Source organism: Carettochelys insculpta, chromosome 30 (assembly GCF_033958435.1).
Source record: "Carettochelys insculpta isolate YL-2023 chromosome 30, ASM3395843v1, whole genome shotgun sequence".
Lineage (NCBI taxonomy): Eukaryota > Metazoa > Chordata > Testudines > Carettochelyidae > Carettochelys > Carettochelys insculpta.
This window is the reverse complement of record NC_134166.1, coordinates 15,612,013-15,630,053: the sequence shown is the minus strand read 5'-3', so window position 1 is coordinate 15,630,053 and position 18,041 is coordinate 15,612,013. Positions and strand designations below refer to the sequence as shown.

The window sequence follows — 18,041 nt, the reverse complement described above, 5'->3', positions numbered from 1 at the left end:
GATCTCACAGGCCTGTGGTTTTGGCCAGGCAAGGATGGGGAAGTGGCTTCCACCCCTGCCCCGGCCAAAGAGTTCCAGGCAGAGCAGCAGAGAGACCCCTCCTTGCAGAAGCTGAGGGAACTGGCCAGTCTCAGCCCAGCTCCACAGCTGGGGGAGGGCTGCAGGGAGAGATTCCTGTGGGAAAAGGGATTCCTGTACCGGGAATGGGTTCCTAGACGCAAAGCGGAGCCATGGAAGGTCCAGAGGCAACTGGTGGTTCCCCAAAGGTACTGGCCCAGGTTGCTGTACCTAGCGCATGACATCCCGCTCACAGGACACCAGGGGATCCACCTCACCAAGGAAAGGTTGTTACAGAACTTTTTTTTGGCCAGGGATCTTTGCAGCTGTCCATCTATATTGCCTGTCTTGCGATCCCTGCCAGAGGGTGGGGAAGACCTGAGACAAGGGGAAAGCTGCCCTGAGGCCACTGCCCATCATAGAGGAGCCTTTCCAGAAAGTGGTTATGGACATAGTGGGACCCTTCAGCAAGGCAACGCGTTTGGGGAAGAAATATATTTTGGTGGTGGTAGATTTTTGCCACACGATACCCAGAAGCAGTGGCCTTGACCTCAATCAAAGCTGACACTGTGGCGGATGCACTGCTGTCCATTTTCAGCAGAGTGGGGTTCCCCAAGGTCCTCACGGATCAGGGGGTCCAACTTCATGTCGGCCCTGCTGCAAAGCTTGTTGGACAAGTGTGGGGTCCGGTACACCTGGGCCACAGACTACCAGCCCCAGACCAATGGGCTGGTGGAGAGGTTCAATGGGACTCTGAAGCAGATGCTGAGAACCTTCATGAATCAATACCCCCATGACTGGGACAAGTACTTACCCCACCTGCTGTTTGCATACAGGGAGGTGCCCCAGGAATCCACAGGGTTCTCCCCGTTTGAGCTGCTGTACGGAAGGAGGGTACGGGGACCTTGGACTTGCTCAGAGAAGAGTGGGAGGGGACGGCCTCTCCTGAAGGGGAGTCAGTGATACAGTATGTACTGACCTTCAGGGAAAAACTCACTGAGCTCATGGGCCTGGTCAGGGAGAACCTCTCCATGGCCCAAAGGAAGCAAAAGGTCTGGTATGGCCGTAACGCCCGGGCCCGAGCCTATGCCACCGGGGACCAAGCGATGGTTCTTGTACCTGTGCGGCAGAACAAGCTGCCTGGGATGGGCCCTTCAAGGTCGTCAAACAGCTAAATGAGGTGTACTATGTGGTGGAACTGTCGAACCAGGCCCACAGCCACCACGTCTATCATGTGAACATGATGAAACCTTACTGGGACAGGGAGCACTTGGTGCTGGCCGTGTGCAGACACTGGGAGGGGCGGGGGATGATCCCTTGGTGGATTTGCTCACAGGGACTGGACCCAGCTCCTTGCTGGAGTCTATTCCCCTCTCAGACCAGCTGACCCCTGCCCAGCAGATGGAGATCAAGGAGGTGCTGAGTTCACACCAACGGCTGTTTTCTGACAGACCCGGACGCACTGACCTGGCTGTCCACTGAATAGAGACAGGCACCCACGCCCCTATCAAGTGTGTGTCATTCAGAGCCACAGGGAAGATGGCTCAGGACATAGAGCGGGAGGTTGAAGACATGCTGGCTCTGGGGGTGATCCAACCTTCCTCCAGCCCCTGGGCCTCTCCCGTGGTGATAGTCCCTAAAAAAGATGGTTCTGTTCAGTTTTGTGTGGACTGCGCAAGCTTAACGCCATCACTGTATCGGACGCCTACCCCATGCCCAGGCCTGGTGACCTTTTAGACAAGCTGGGGGGAGCCCGTTACCTCACCACCATAGACCTCACCAAGGGGTACTGGCAAGTGCCATTAGACGAAGATGCCCGGCTCAAGTCGGCTTTCATCACCCCTGTGGGGCTCTACGAGTTCCTGGTCCTGCCCTTTGGCCTCAAGGGGGCACCTGCTACCTTCCAGCGTCTGGTGGACCAGCTACTGAAAGGGATGGAGAGCTTTGCCCTGGCTTACATGGACGACATTTGCATCTTCAGCCAGACATGGGAGGACCATGTGTTCCAGGTCTAGCGGGCGCTGGACCGACTTCAGAAGGCCGGGCTGATTATCAAGGCAGGGAAGTGCAAGGTGGGGATGGCTGAGGTGACCTACCTGGGCCACAAGGGCCGTGTCTACACTAGCCCCAAACTTCGACTTGGCCATGCAAATGGCCATTTTGACGTTTACTAATGAAGCACTGAAATGCATATTCAGCGCTTCATTAGCATGCGGGCAGCCACAGCACTTCCAAATTGACGCGCCCCGCTCCCATGCGGCTCGTCCCAACGGGGCTCCTTTTCCAAAGGACCCGCCTACTTCAAAGTCCCGATTCCCATCTGCACATAGGAATAAGGGGACTTCAATGTAGGCGGGTCCTTTAGAAAAGGAGCCCTGTCGGGATGAGCTGTGCGGCGGCGGGGCGTGTCAATTTCGAAGTGCCGCAGCCGCCCACATGCTAATGAAGCGCTGCATATGTATTTGAGCGCTTTATTAGTAAACGTTGACGAAGTTTGGGGCTAGTGTAGACATGGCCAAGGTGGGCAGCAGCTGCTTAAAGCCAGAGCCAGCTAAAGTGGAGGCTGTCAGAGATTGGCCAACACCCCAGACTAAGAGGCAGGTCCAGGTCTTCATTGGGATGGTGGGGTACTACCGGAGGTTTGTGCCCCACTTTAGCTCCATCGCAGCCCCCCTCACGGAGCTGTGTAAAAAGGGAAAGCCTGACAAGGTGGTCTGGACCGAGCAGTGCCAAGAGGCCCTCTGCACGCTGAAGGAGGCTCTGGTCAGGGCCCCAGTGCTGGCAAATCCAGACTTACACAAACCCTTCCAGGTCTTCACCGATGCCTCAGACGTGGGGCTGGGCGCTGTGCTAATGCAGGCGAACGACAAAGGGGAGAAACACCCCATCGTGTACCTGAGCAAGAAGCTGCTGCCCCGGGAGCAGAACTACGCGGCCATAGAGAAGGAATGTCTGGCCATGGTGTGGGCACTGGGGAAGCTGCAGCCGTACCTGTCTGGACAGCGTTTCACCGTGTACACCGATCACTCACCCCTGACCTGGCTGCATCACATGAAAGGGCCCAACACCAAGCTCCTGCAGTGGAGTCTGCTCCTGCAGGACTATGACATGGAGGTGGTCCATGTCACGGGGAACACCACCACCATAGCTGATGCCCTGTCACGCAGGGAGGGCCCCGAACTGCCCCAGGTCACTGGCTAAGTGACCCCACTCAGTTCAGTCTGGAAGCGGGGAGAGATGTGATGGAGTGTGGGGGAATGCATGTGTGAGTCAGGCTGGATGTGAGACACAAGCAGAGCAGCTCCCAGCGGGTAAGCTGGGCTGGCAGGTCACACCTCAGCCCTGAACAAAGAAGAGGGAGGGGCCAGGCTGGTTTTGAATCGGGGGCGGCAGTTAGAAGCTAGGGGGAGAGGGAGCTGGAAGGCAGCCAGCCTGAGGAGGGGGAAAGCTGCACCCCAGAGGGGCCCCCCTCGGGGTCTTCTCCCCAGGATGGGTTGGAAGGACTGTCTCTGACTGCTGTACTGACGCTGCTGTGAGAAACTGGGCATCTGTTGCCAAATAAACGTCCTGTTGTACCTGCTGAGCGAGAGTGACTCCTGCCAGCGGACGGGGTGCAGTGCAGGGGGACCCCTGAACCCCATCACAGGGGCAGACAGGCTGTCCTCTTGTATTGGCAGCTGCAGCCCAGCTCCAAGCCCTGGGTTACCTGCATAACCACTCCTGCCCCACCCTAAGCCTAGGAGGAGTCAGGGATGCCCCGCACCACCTCTGCCAGGCCCCTCTCGCCCGGCCTGGCCCACAGCAGGATGCAGGGTCCTACTCTGTGTTGTCTCACACGCACACGGGGGACAGTGTGGAAAGGGAAGACTTTATAAGGATGTTTCCAGGGTGAGCAGTCACGGCTTCCTTTCCCTGCTCTGCCCAGCGCGCAGTCCCAGGGGCTGGCTACCTGCACACGGGCTGTTCTTAGCAGCAGGGCATTTTCCACACAGACCCCCCAGCACCCCACACTCCTATGTGCTGGGGGTCACTTGTCTGCGTCCCCACCCTCTGTCCTTTGCAGCCCAGTGCATGGAGAGGGGAGGGTGAACATTAATGGCCCCTTCACCAGCTAATGGTTCGGGCGGAGAGGTCACCCATCCTCTCCTTGGCTAGGCAACACATCCCCTCCAGAGGGAAAGGTCTGGCCCATTATCGCTCTGCCCCTCGCCCTGGGGGAGAATAGCACAGTCCATGGTTTCCCCGTTACCAGGGCAGGTGGTGACCGGGTCACACATCCAGTGAACCTCCGTGGCTCAGTCTGTGTCTCCCCCCACAGCGGGAGCGATTTCAGCCCCTGGCTCCCCCCACAGTGGGCAGCAGCCGCCCCCCAGCACCCACACTCAGTCAAAGGCGCCGGGAAGCTCCTCGCTCTCCTCGTGGCTGTTCTGCACGGTGCTCTTGCCGTGCAGCTCCTTGAGGTGGCGCCGCAGGCCCGGCTTGTGGGTGAAGTGCACAGCGCAGTAGTTGCAGCGGTGGGGCTTGCGGCCGCTGTGCAGGTTGAGGTGGTCCTGCAGGGTGGCGTTCTGCGTGAAGCGCTTCCGGCACACCGGGCACTGGAAGGGCTTGAAGCCCGTGTGGACGCGCAGGTGGCGGGTCAGGTTGCTCTTCTGGGAGAAGCCCTTGCCACAGCGCAGGCAGAGGAAGAGCTTGTGCTCCCGCACGTGGCTCACGAAGCCGCCCAGCTGGGGGAAGAGGCTGTCGCAGCGGGGGCAGCGGTACGGCCGCTCCAGCTCAGCTGCCTTCCTGGCTGCCCCCAGCCCTGCCAGTGCAGGCCTGTCCTTCCGTGCTGGCTCCAGGCAGTGGTGCCGGCGCAGGGAGCAGCCCCGCCACGGGCCCCCGAGCTGGGCCAGGGGTGGGGAGCGGGGCAAGGGCGCCCCCGGGGCCACCTCGTAGCTGCGGGTGAGCTGCACGGCCGAGTTGACGAGGGGCAGGGGCGCCTCTGGGGACGAGGGACGGCGAGAGCCGTGTGGCAGGAACTCCGTGGCCGCCTCTGCTATGGCCGGCTTCTGCGTGAGCAGGGGACTGGGAGAGGCCTCCTCCTCCTCCGCCTCCTCCTCCACACAGCCTGCCCTCTGCCCCACAGCCAGAACCCCCTCGGCCTTGGGCACCAGGTAGCGGGACACAGCCTGGGTGCAGCGCTCCACCACGTGGGCCATCTGCAGGAAGGAGGCCGCCGTCAGGTAGTCGACCAGCTCGGGAAGGGGCACCTCAAGGCAGCCGGTGTAGCAGGAAAGCAGCAGCTGGCGCCCGATCTCGGGGCTCTGCAGGAGCGAGACCGACACCTCGGGCGAGTCACTGAGCAGGAACTGGTCGCGCAGGAAGGGGGAGCAGGCGGCGAAGACCACGCGGTGCCCTGGCACCCGCAGCTCGTTCAGCTGCACCGTCACGTCACAGAAGCGCCGCTGCGCCCGCAGCTGGTCCATGCGCCACAGCACCCCGTCCCCGTAGCCGGCGAAGCGGAAGTGCAGGCGCGCACAGGCAGGCGCCATCCTGGGGAGAGATGAGGGTCACGCCCACAGCCCCCGCCCATGGGGGGGGCAGGTATGGGTCTTTGGGTGAGGGGTGAGTGGGGGGGGGAGGGGTGTTATGGATCGAGTGGGGGAGGGACAGGGTGACAGGGACCAGTTGTGCAGGGGGAGGGGCGGGGTGACGGGGAACCGGTTGTGTGGGGGAGGGGCTGGGTCATTGGGGAGGGGGCGGGGTGACGGGGAAGCGGTTGTGTGGGGGAGGGGCTGGGTCATTGGGGAGGGGGCGGGGTGACGGGGAAGCGGTTGTGTGGGGGAGGGGCTGGGTCATTGGGGAGGGGGCGGGGTGACGGGGAAGCAGTTGTGTGGTGGGGGAGGGGCTGGGTCATTGGGGGAGGGGGCGGGGTGACGGGGAAGCTGGGGTGGGGGAGGCGCTTATACACCTGCAGCCCTGAGAGCCTCCCCCGCAATTCCCGACAGTTTTACGCCACTGGCGTAGTCGCCTCACCTGTCTCAAAGGCGGCCGCTGGTCCAGTCCTGCGCAATTTGCGCGAACACCCGAGCCGCTCTACGCAACGGGCGCAGTCGGCCCCGCGTCTGTCACGTGCCGGCCGCGAGCCTTCCGCCGTTTGCGTAAGGCCAAGAATTGTCTGCGCAGTTTGCGCAGCGCCTTTCCCACCGGCTATGTGCCAACTCGGCTTACGCATTTGACGCAGCGTGCCGCGCTTCTCCCCTGGCGCCGCTACGTACTTTGCGTAACCACCCCCCTCACCAGACCTGGGCCGCCTCCTGCCCCGGTTCCGGGGCCGCCGCGGCCTCGCGCGCCGCTCACCCGCCCCGCCCGGGCGCCGCGCGCCGCGCCAGCGCCGCCATCTTGGCCCGTCTGAGGCAGCCGGACCGGACCTTCTTTCGCCGACTCCTCCGCCGGGCTCAGCGCGTGGAGATCCGTGTCCCTCCGCGGGGGAGTAGTTCCGCCCCCACCCCCACCCCAAATTAGCGGTACCGCACAATAGTCCCCGGTTCCCCCTCCCCCCCCCCCTTCACTGCCCCATCCCATAATAACCCCCCGCCCTGAACTGTCCCCCAGCCCATAATACTCCCAACCCCCCCCCTTTGCTGCCCCACCCCATAGTGACCCCAGCAGGGACCCCAGGCGGGTTCGGGTTCAGGTTCGGGGCCCGGACTGGAGCGGGCAGCACCAGCGCCATCAGTGCGACCCGGGGCCAGGCTGGGACCTCCCCACCCCCCAGGCAGCGCCCCACTGCCGGGGTGTGCGGGTGCAGGCGCCAGGCTGGGCTGGGTCGGCCCCGGGGCTGGACCCCTCCAGGGGGCCCTCGGCTTCCTGCCGCTGCTGTCTCGCTTCACCCTTTGCCACGTGGGCACCTTGGGGCTCTGCTCCAGCTGCACCACCTCCGACCCAGCCCCCATGAGCAGGGCTCAGCGCCACCTGGCGGGGTCACCCCCGCTTGGCACAGCTCTCCAGCCAGCGGCACAAGTGTGATGGAATGTGGGGGGGGTGCATGTGTGAGTCAGGCTGGATGTCTGAGGCAAGCAGCAGCTCCCAGTGGCTAAGGATGACCCTGGGGCTACAACTGGCAGGTGACACCTCTGCCTGAACAAGGAGCAGGGAGGAGCTGAGCTGGGTTTTGAATTGGGGGTGGCAGTTAGAGGCTAGGAAAAGGGAGAGCTGGAAGGCAGCCAGCCTGAGGAGGGGGAAGCTACACCCCAGAGGGGCACCCCTCGGGGTCTTCTCCCCAGGACAGGTTGGAAGGACTGTCTCTGGCTGCTATGCTGTCGCTTCTGTGAGAAACTGGGCTTCTGTTGCCTAATAAACCTTGTGTTGTACCTGCTGAGTGAGAGTCTCTCCTGCCAGCGGACGGGGTGCAGTGCAGGGGGACCCCTGGACCCCATCACACTGGTGTCAGGAGTGGGATGCACTGCACCCACGGATGAGCTCCCAGCAGTGGCTGACTGAGCACCAGAGAAGGAAGGAGTCTCACAAGAGCCAGAGGGGGAACAGAGCCATTCCTGCAGCTGCTGCTGGTGAGTGGGTACCCCGGGTAGATGGATTATACCCGACTCCTGAAGGCAGAGCTAGCGGGGCTGTGCAGAGAGAGGGGCCTGACCGTGGGGAAGGCGACCAAGGCCCAGCTGATTGCCCAGCTGGAAGAGAATGACCAATCCAGGGGGCCAAATCCTGTCCCGGGAGAAAGTGGCTGGTCAGCCTCGGGAAGCGTTTCGGATTCTCCGACAGGAGCAGGGGCTCGACGCCATCAGACAGACGCGGTGCCCGCCAGGTCACGCTCAGCTAGCGGTGGTCCATCTGTGATGAGGTTCAGGGGTCCCCCTGCACTGCACCCTGTCCGCTGGCAGGAGTTACTCACTCAGCAGGTACAACAGAAGGTTTATTAGGCAACAGAAGCCCAGTTTCTCACAGAAGCGACAGCACAGCAGCCAGAGACAGTCCTTCCAACCCGTCCTGGGGAGAAGACCCTGAGGGGTGCCCCTCTGGGGTGTAGCTTTCCCCCTCCTCAGGCTGGCTGCCTTCCAGCTCTCTCTTGCCCTAGCCTCTAACTGCCGCCCCCGATTCAAAACCCAGCTCAGCTCCTCCCTGCCCTTTGTTCAGGCAGAGGTGTTACCTGCCAGTTGTAGCCCCAGGGTCATCCTTAGCCACTGGGAGCTGATGCTAGCCTCAGACAACCAGCCTGACTCACATATGCACTCCCCCCACTCCATCACATCTCTCCCCCCTTCCAGACCGAACTGAGCGGGGTCACTTAGCCAGTGACCTGGGGAAGTTCGGGGCCCTCCCTGCGTGACAGGGCATCGGCTATGGTGTTGTTGTTCCCCTTGACGTGGACCACCTCCATGTCGTAGTCCTGCAGGAGCAGACTCCACCGCAGGAGCTTGGCGTTGGCCCTTTTCATGTGATGCAGCCAAGTCAGGGGTGAGTGATCGGTGTACACGGTGAAACGCCGTCCAAACAGGTACGGCTGCAGCTTCCCCAGTGCCCACACCATGGCCAGACATTCCTTCTCTATGGCTGCGTAGTTCTGCTCCCGGGGCAGCAGCTTCTTACTCAGGTACACAATGGGGTGTTTCTCCCCTTTGTCATTCACCTGCATTAGCACCGCCCCCAGCCCCACGTCTGAGGCATCAGTGAACACCAGGAAGGGCTTGTTGAAGTCTGGATTTGCCAGCACTGGGGCCCTGACCAGAGCCTCCTTCAGCGCGCAGAGGGCCTCTTGGCACTGCTTGGTTCAGACCACCTTCTCAGGCTTTCGCTTTTTACACAGCTCCGTGAGGGGGGCTGCGATGGAGCTAAAGTGGGGCACAAACCTCCGGTAGTACCCCGCCATCCCAATGAAGGCCTGGACCTGTTTCTTAGTCTGTTTGACAAACTTGAAGGGCCCATCCCAGGCCGCTTGCAGCTTGTTCCGCCGCACAGGTACAAGGACCATCACTTGATCCCCGGTGGCAGAGGCTCGGGCCCTGGCGTTACGGTCATACCAGACCTTTTGCTTCCTTTGGGCCATGGAGAGGTTCTCCCTGGCCAGGCCCATGAACTCAGTGAGTTTTCCCCGGAAGGTCAGTACATACTGTACCACTGACTCCCCTTCAGGAGAGGCCGTCCACTCCCACTCTTCTCTGAGCAAGTCCAAGGGTCCCCGTACCCTCCTTCCATACAGCAACTCAAACGGGGAGAACCCCGTGGATTCCTGGGGCACCTCCCTGTATGCAAACAGCAGATGGGGTAAGTACTTGTCCCAGTCATGGGGGTATTGATTCATGAAGGTTCTCAGCATCTGCTTCAGAGTCCCATTGAACCTCTCCACCAGCCCATTGGTCTGCGGGTGGTAGGCTGTGGCCCAGGTGTGCCGGACCCCACACTTGTCCCACAAGCTTTGCAGTAGGGTGTTAGCCAATGGCCAAGGATGTTTGGTGAGGTGCCAGCTATGCCCGTTTTATACCATCCGTGACTTTAACCGCTAGGACGCACTGTCCCTTCGCGGCGGGCAGCCAGGGCTAGGCTGACGGATGCCCCAATGTCCTAAACACCCGTGATTTTAACTGCTAGAGCTCAGAGCCCCTTCGCAGTGGGCAGTCAACACTGACTGACAGGTGCCCCAATGGCAGCACTAAGAGCCTTTCCACACCCGTGACTTTAACTGCTAGAGCTCAGAGCCCCTTCACAGTGGGCAGTCAGGATTGACTGACAGGCGCCCCAAGAGTTTGCCCCGTGGAGGCGGCACAACTCAACGCTAGGCTCTTAGTACTCTCACCTAATGGCCAGGCTTTATAGCCAAAATGGCTGAGGTTCTTTAATTGTGTTGGCTGCTTTACAGTAAACCAGAGAAACAAGTCAGGCTTATGCACAAATGGTTACCAAAATTTATTAAACTAGATTCTAATCATGTGGTTACAAAATTGCTAGTGCCTACTTATTTAAATGTATAGATGTTACACACATAAACAAGTTACAAAACTGAAGCCACGATCCCAAAGAAAGACAACAAAGTATAGAGCTCTATTTCAAAATATGTGTACACTAAAGATAGGAGATCAGGTGTGGGTGCTTCTTACCCTCCTTGCATCTCTCGATTCCAGCGGTGCCAAGCCAGGATCGGTCACTCAATTCCGCGGAAAGACGAATAAGGGACAAGGCTTAGGGACCCCTTTAGCTGCAGAAGCCTTGGGAGGCTGTCACTTATCTGACCAGCAGATAGATAGTGAAAAGCACTCAAAAATCATGGTGCTGTAGGTCCCATACTTATACCTCTGTACTCCTTTATTCTCTTTCTCCTTTCTTATGCCAAATTCGGGCTGGTCTGTCTGGGCGACGCCAGCTCTCACAAGAGTAGTTTACACTTGCAAGGGAGAGAAACAATAAGTTTCGACTACTGGACATTCTTTTATTAGGGTAAATATTTTCCCACCTAGGATGTGCATGTGTGTGCATCACGTTATTTAGTAGGGGCTAAGAGCCATGTCTGTCACAGCTTCTCTGTCTGCTGTGAGCCTAATCGTTGTATATGTTCCCAGAGGCACCTTGTAGCAGCACACCTGTGCTTTCTCACAGCTTCAAAGGCTGTGCTGGAATTTATGTTAAGTGCCCTGTTGTTTTGGCTCCCTTGTGTTCCCAGCAATGCTGGTCTGAGAGGGGGCTGGCTGGCTGGCTACATTCCACCCCCTGATGCACCACACTACATCCCAGATTGCAAGGTGGTGGTGATGCCAGCACCTCTTGCCCTCCTTGGGGAAATCTAGAAATACCCAACAAACAAATTAGAGGATGAGGGTTCGCGGAATTGGTTAGGATCCCTTTTTAGCTCTAGGTATCTGATTTGTGTGGAGGAAAGAGCAGTTTGAATCAAACGCTTCATAATACATAAAGTTACACAAAAAACAATTACAATAATTAAAATGGTTAAAACAGTATTTACAACCGAATGTAAAAACGGGGAGAGGGAAAATCCCAAGTGTTGAGCTAACCATTGCATCCATGAGGTTTGTCCAATCCCCTCTTCTTTTATCAAATACAATTTTATGGGCACATTGCTGCTTATCTAGACTACCGATTTGTATGTCACCCTGAGTTTCAAAACAAATAGGGTATACTTCTTTAGATGATCCTGTTACATATTCCACAGGCCGTCCCCAAACAGTGCGATGCCATTGTCCCACCCCCCCTGAGTCAATGCGAGGGTTGTTGGTGTACCACGCTGGTCCCCACCGAAAGATTTCGCTTTTGTTCCACTAATCATTTAGGCTGAGTGGTACAAATTCAATTCCCAGTCCATTGGTTGAATTTAGCAAGGTGCACATCCAGCAATTTGTAGCACCAGCAGCTGAGGCGATGGTTTGGATTGCTCCCCGAAGAGGATGTTCTGGTATTGCCAAGGTGACTGGAGCCAACAGAAGGATCATGAGGGCTTGCAGGAACATATCTCTGGTGGGTCGGATTCTAGCTAAAAAAACTTATTTTAAAACCAAAAGCAATAATTATACCTGCTAGTATAAGTAATGGCAAATATATCAACAGTTCATAGTAGTCTCTAGTGATCAAACAGGTCTGCTGCACGGTCCATTTTGCTGACAGGTTAGCTGGCAGGTTGCTCGGAACCATGGGACCATTCCTGCAATAAATCACATGGTCAGCCGGTCTTGGATGCGATCCAAGCCTCTGTAATGGTTATTAGCCTTTTATCAGCATTTAAGGCACTCCATACGCCTTTCTCTTTATAGGCGTGCAAAACACAGGTAAAGGTTCCCAAGGCTGGGTGTTTAATCACAACAGTGTCTCCGGGAGCATACTTGGAACTGTGCAGTGGTGTTCTGGCAGGGGAGATAGCTTTCCCTGTAGGGAAGAATCCCCTGCTGATTGGACTTCCTGTAGGAGTCTGTCTGTTGTTTAATCTCTGCACCACTTCGTCCAGTCTGTCTCCTCATGTGCCATCAGTAGGCTTCAAGTGATTCTTTAGCAACCCATTCCAGCGCTCGACCATGCCATTAGATTGAGGTCAATATGGAAGGTGGAAGGTCCATTGGACTCCATGGTTAAGGGTCCATTCCCTTACAAGTTTATTCTTAAAATGCGAACCATTATCTGATTGGATTTCTTGAGGCATTGGGACAATTGCTGTTAAGCGGTTTAGTCCCATAACTGTGGACAACCCTGTTGCCAATCGGGTTGGATATGCAAAACCAATCCCTGAAACAATTTCTACCCCAGTCAAGATGTATTTCCACCTCTGCCTTGTAGTGGGCAGTGGTCCGACATAGTCGACCTGCCAGGTTGCCCATAGTGTTTTTCCATCTCTTAGCCTGGCAAACCTTTGTCCTTCTGCTATATGTTTTCTAGTCTCAGCACAAATAGCGCAGGCTTGCACCAGGTCTCTAGCCTGTCTGTGGGTGATAGGCCACCCCCTGATATGTGCTTGCTGCACTAACTCATCACTTCCTGTGTGTCCTAAATTATCATGTAACCATGAATATAAGCGTTCCCATTCTACTTGTGTGGTAAAGAGCTGGGCAGCTGCATCGGCTAAATTGTTTAACTGTGCAGCTGGGGTATTATTCCTCTGATGAGCTGAGACATGTCCTATAGACAGGGGTTGTTGCAGGGCATGCTGATATAACCACTTCCAGTATTCCAATCCCCATACTGGTTTACCTCCTATTTCCCAGTGGTTATTTTTCCAGTTAGTGATCCACTGAGTGGCACCTGCCCATACCGCATAGGAATCAGTATATACTGTGGTGGCTCCTGCTTCACACGCCAGTTTAATTGCAGCCAATTCTGCAAGTTGTGCTGACCCATCAATTTCAGCAGTTAGGGGTGCTGCAGATGTGTCTGCAGGCACTGCTGCAGCTTTCCCCTTCCATTTTCCTTTAACCAGCCTGGCACTGCCATCAGTGAACCATACTCCCTTAGGCTGAGAAGGATCAAATGGGGCGGCATCCTTAATGGGAGACTGCTGTGGAGGTAGGCGGTATTCATCAGGCATTCCTGCTTTCCATAGGGATTCCTGAATCATAGTGGGGTTTTGTGCAGTGTCTGCACCACCTACCCCGTGGTGTATGTAAAGTGCCCATCTTTGAATAGTCATTTTCTGTGCTACACCAGGTGGTAACTCTTTCCCTTCCAATATAGGTTTAATGATTGGAAGAGGAGTGTGAATTGTGATGTTCTTATCCTGAGTCAATTCCTCAGTTTCTCTCAAGGCTGTGTAAGCTGCCAGAAGCACCTTCTCATAAGGAGTGTAGTTAGCTTGTGACCCTTGCCATGACTTGGAACCAAACTGAATTGGTCGTCTGGGAGCAGTGTCACTTTCTTGCCAGAGACCATAAGACATTCCAGTGGCTCCCACAGTTAAGAACAAATGGAATGGGGCTTCAGGATGTATGGGGCCCAGAGCCTGATAGGTGTGTATCTCCCCTATAAGTTGCCTGAGGGCTTCCTCATGGGCAGGAGCCCATTCCCAGGCAGCACTTTTCTTTAACAAATTGTACAACGGTCTGGCTACAATGGCAAAGCCAGGTACATGTTTTCTCCAAAACCCCAGGGTTCCCAAAATCTGTCTCAACTGATCTTTACTTTCAGGGGAGGGTGCCTGATTTAGCTCTTGCACAGTGTCATTAGGCACAGACCTCCTACCTCCCATCCATACAGTACCTAAGAATTTTATCTCTTGGGAGGGACCTTGGCATTTCTCAGCTGGTAACTCTAAATTAAGGGCTTCTAGTGCTCCTTTGATTTGATTCATAGCCTCCTGTACCTCTTCTGAGGTTTTCCCACCTATTAAGATGTCATCAATGTATTGCACAGTTTGTACATTGGGTGGCAGTATAAGGTCATCTAGGACCTTTGCCAGTGCCCCATGGCAAATAGTGGGTGAGTGCTTAAACCCTTGTGGCATTCGGGTAAAAGTGTATTGTACACCTCTCCAAGTAAAAGCAAATCTTTCCTGGTCAGCTGGTTGCAAAGGGACCATGAAGAACATGTCCTTTACATCTAATACTGCTAGCCAGGGTTTATCCCAGGTTTGTATGGTGTTTACAATATCTGTTATGCTAGGGACTGCTGCAGTTAATGGTCCAGTGTTACTGTTTAGCTTCCTATAGTCTATAGTGAGTCTCCATTTGCCATTTGGTTTCTTGATGGGCCACACAGGAGAATTAAAGTGAGAGTGGGTACGAATTAAAATTCCTCGCTGTTCCAAATCTTTGATCAGGTCAGTAACAGGGCTTATGGCCTCAGCTGGGACATTATACTGCTTTATGTTTGTTACCGTTGAGGGCGGGAGAGCAGGCGCACTGCTAAGTAAGTTTACAGAATAGTGGGGAGGGCTTTCCTCTTCCAGGTGGGTGGCATGAGGAACAGAACTGACTCCAAAAGCCCATCTTTCCCCATTAATCCTTCCCTCCTTTCCTCTTAAAACGTCCATGCCCAGTATGTTGGCGTTGCCCAAAATCACCTCCTATTTTCGGGGCTGATGGTGGGGTTGCAATGGGATGTCCAGTTTTATCTTAACTAATGGGTAAGTTATGGTACTGCCATTTACTCCTGTAACAAGTACCTGCTTTCGGCCAGTAGGTGGCGGGCCCTGAAAACTTTCTCGCTTAATCATGGACATTTGAGCCCCTGTGTCCATTAAGAAAGGAACAATGTGTTTGTCATTTACAGTTACATGTATCCGGGGGTCTTTTGCTGTTGTTTTCTCCTCTTTGGATTTAAGCTGGTTTATTAGGAGAGGAGATTGACCCCCGCAAGCTAGTTTCCCTGCTCTGGTAACTCTTGCAGTTGCTGCCGCAATGGTGTGTACAGGGTGTCTGCAGGTGGGGGAGGAGGTGAGAGCTGCGGAGGTGCACTGGGAGTAGCATTAGTTTTCTCCCAGTCAGCTCTTTTAAAGGTGGTTAATAACTTTAGCCGCTCTGTGGGCAGTCCATTTATCACATCTCTGGGATAACCTAACGCCAGACATTGTCTCCACAACTTGGCTCTAAGCTCCTTTTCCTCCTGGGTTGGCTCTCGCTTGTTTTTATGTCCCTTAGATGGTGCCCCCTTGTTTCCCTGAAGGGAACGCATCTTAGCTTTGCCTGTCAGTGCTCTGAGGTCTCCGAATTCTCTAAAGTATGACACCAGACGGTTTAGCAGTGCCCGAAAGGTTCTGTTATCTGCTGCAGCTTCTGATCTAAGGGACAGTGCCATAGCCCTATGGTTACTCGGAGCTCCCTTAAGCAGGTGTCTGAGATCATCTACATCTACCTGACCCTCCCATGGACTTTCATAGGCTAAATCTTGAGGGTTTTGGCCAAGCATGCTAATGACAGCCACAGTTAATAGAGCTGTTTTTACCTCATCTATGTTGGTCCAGTGCATTACTGTGGGTTCATCTCGGTCTGCTGGGTAAATTCCTCTTGCCCATCGACAAGCCAGAGACCAAAGTGTTTTAGGGGTGTTCCCCTCTGAATGTTCCAGGAATATTCCTGCACCTAAGTTAAGGCGCTCAGTTTCTTGGGCTGTCAGGCGTATATATCCACCCCCAGTGTCCCAGAGGCGGACCAGCCACTCTATTATACCTTCCTCAGGCTTTTTAGCAAAATCTCCCTGGATTGTTTTTAACTCCATGGGAGTATATTGGGGGTGGTAATTTTGGTAAAGTGTGTTGGAGCTTTACTCCCTTTTCCCTTGTGGAAGTATAACATTGTATAAGTATAACGTTGTATAAGGGGACATGCTGGATACATTGTATATGAGAGGGACATGCCAGAACATGTTACAAAGTATCTGAGGGAGCACACGTAGGGACAGTTAGCTTTTGAATGGAGAAGCAATTAAGATGGAGCCAGCGTGTCTAAGAAGCAGGCATCAGAATGGAAGGTGTGAAGGGCAATTAGTTAAGTTAACTGGAAGCTGTTAAAGGAGATTGTTAAGGGTGGCAGGTAACTGAAGATACGTGACTGGTCTCAGGGATCTCGAAGGGTGGTGACTAAAATCTTTTTCTTCTTTTGTCTGTAACTTCTCTGTAACTTGTCTGTAACTTGTTCTCCAAAAAACTGTATAAATGAAGAGACACAAGCCCCACTCGGGGGGCTCACTTCTGAATGTATTAGCAGAGCGGCTTTGCTAATAAAACAGAGGGGTCTGATAAATTGTGAGTCTGAGTCAAACTTTGACAATTTGGAGGTCCCACCGAGATGGCAAGCGGCTTCGCTGAGGCTGTGTGATCCCTGACTGCCTTGCAGGACGATCGTGGCAGCCGGCGCCTGGACGCTTAGTCCAAGCGATCCTCCACAAGACAGAGAGGTACACAGCAGCAGCGCAGTCTACGCCATCGAACTTGTTGGTTCCCACTCTGGTCGGGTAGGGGTCTTTGGATCCAGCTTCTGGAATCAGACGTCTCAGGTAATTATTATTTTTGTGCTTTAACCGGTTTGAGGACTGTCTTGTCTTTGTGTCTATCCGTCTTCCCTGTGGTGTGTGTGTGAATCTGGGAGCCATCTCTGTCCGGAGACTGGCTGACCAAGGGGTCCCCATCCCCACAGTCTGAATAAGTGGAATCTGCACAGCTGCAGCCGCACCACGCCTTGGGTATAACCCCTGGTGTGAAAGCAAGGGCAGGTGAGGCAGTAGCCTGTGGGCTCCTTTCTGTGTGTTGCACCGGGTACCGCTCTGCCGAGCCCGAATTTCCTTCTTGTGTGAGTGCTCTGTGAAGTCCTCCTGGATGGGTAATCAGAAGTCTAAGGTAGAACAGTTCCCTAAGGGAACTCCGGCTTATTTTATGTATTTTAGGAGGGGTCCGGACTCTTGTAGGTTTCTTTAAAAAATGGTCCAAATTAGCTCTAGAGAACCCCAAATTACAGTGGCCACTGTTAGGTTCTTGGGACAAGGATCGAGTGGACGCTTTAAAAAGCAAACTCGTCCTCCCAAAAACCAAATTGGAGAGAGGAGAAGTAGACTGCTTCATGCAGTGGTGGGAAGAGGCAAATCGTAGATGGACTGAGTCAAAACTCACCTCTCTTAAAAATTCTAGCAAAAAACTAAAAGTTCAATTGGATGCAGTCTCTCCCACCACTAGTCCGAGCGCTCCCCTTTGCCCGGTCCTGTGCAATGATCCGGATCAAACCCGACCCCCACCATACTCCTGCGCAAATAAGAAATCAGAAAAAGAAAAATCTTCAGTGACTACAGATAATGAAAGTGAAGAAGATACCCTCATTGGCCTCGCAGCTCTGCAAAATATTATGAAGAAGAAATCCAAAGCAGACTGCAAAGATTCTCTTGACATCTCTTCTTGGAAAAGAGAACCTGATGGGAGGCTAATGAGAGACTCTGATCAAACTGTTGTGGCACCCTTACGAGTCCTTAAGATGGGAGAAAGTGAGTCCATATGGGATTATAAGCCCTGGACTCGTACGGAACTTTTATCTATAGTTAAAGGTTTTCCCAAACCACAGGAAAACTCTGTCAAATTTGCTGAGGAGTTTCTGTTAATCTGTGAAACCTATGAACCCTCTGAGACAGATCTCCTCCAACTGTGTAAATTGTTAGCTCCTGCCAGTTATTATGAAGAATGGTTGGCTGCCGCAGACTGGCCAGCTGAGGCACGCCACTCAACCATAAAAAGTACTGGCCCAGATTCGGCATACAGAGACCGGTGTATGGCTCTTTGGAAGCGCCTGCATCAAGCCATTCCCAAAGTGTGGTCTCCTAAAACAAACTGGACAGCAATACGTTGCTGTAAGCAAGGGCAAGGAGAAAGCCCAGGCGACTATAGGTCCCGGCTAACTGATATTTTCCTACAACATTCAGGAATACAAGAGCCCGATGTAAATGGGCAGGGGGCCTTGGCACATGCATTTGTTGATGGTCTTCTCCCTGCCACAGGCAGCATGTTAAAACGAATAAGTGTGGGATGGGAGACTGAAACCATGGACAAATTGCTGGCAGTAGCAGAGCATTGCCACCGCACT

The 18,041-nt window shown here is 54.7% G+C and overlaps 1 protein-coding gene across 1 annotated transcript; it reads right to left on the bottom strand.

Moving 5' to 3' along the window:
- Positions 1-3,925: 3,925 nt before the first annotated feature.
- LOC142003734 (zinc finger and BTB domain-containing protein 26-like) lies at positions 3,926-6,438 on the bottom strand. The gene is made up of 2 exons (XM_074980980.1): positions 6,073-6,438; positions 3,926-5,589 (listed from the first exon to the last, which is right to left on the bottom strand). The coding sequence occupies exon 2, from the start codon at positions 5,586-5,588 to the stop codon at positions 4,440-4,442; it is 1,149 nt and encodes a 382-aa protein (XP_074837081.1). The 5' UTR covers position 5,589; positions 6,073-6,438; the 3' UTR covers positions 3,926-4,439.
- Positions 6,439-18,041: the final 11,603 nt, after the last annotated feature.

What these genes read in the sequence shown, in the direction of transcription:
- LOC142003734 (XM_074980980.1), bottom strand. Translation starts at nt 5,588, where the DNA reads ATGGCGCCTGCCTGTGCGCGCCTGCACTTCCGCTTCGCCGGCTACGGG.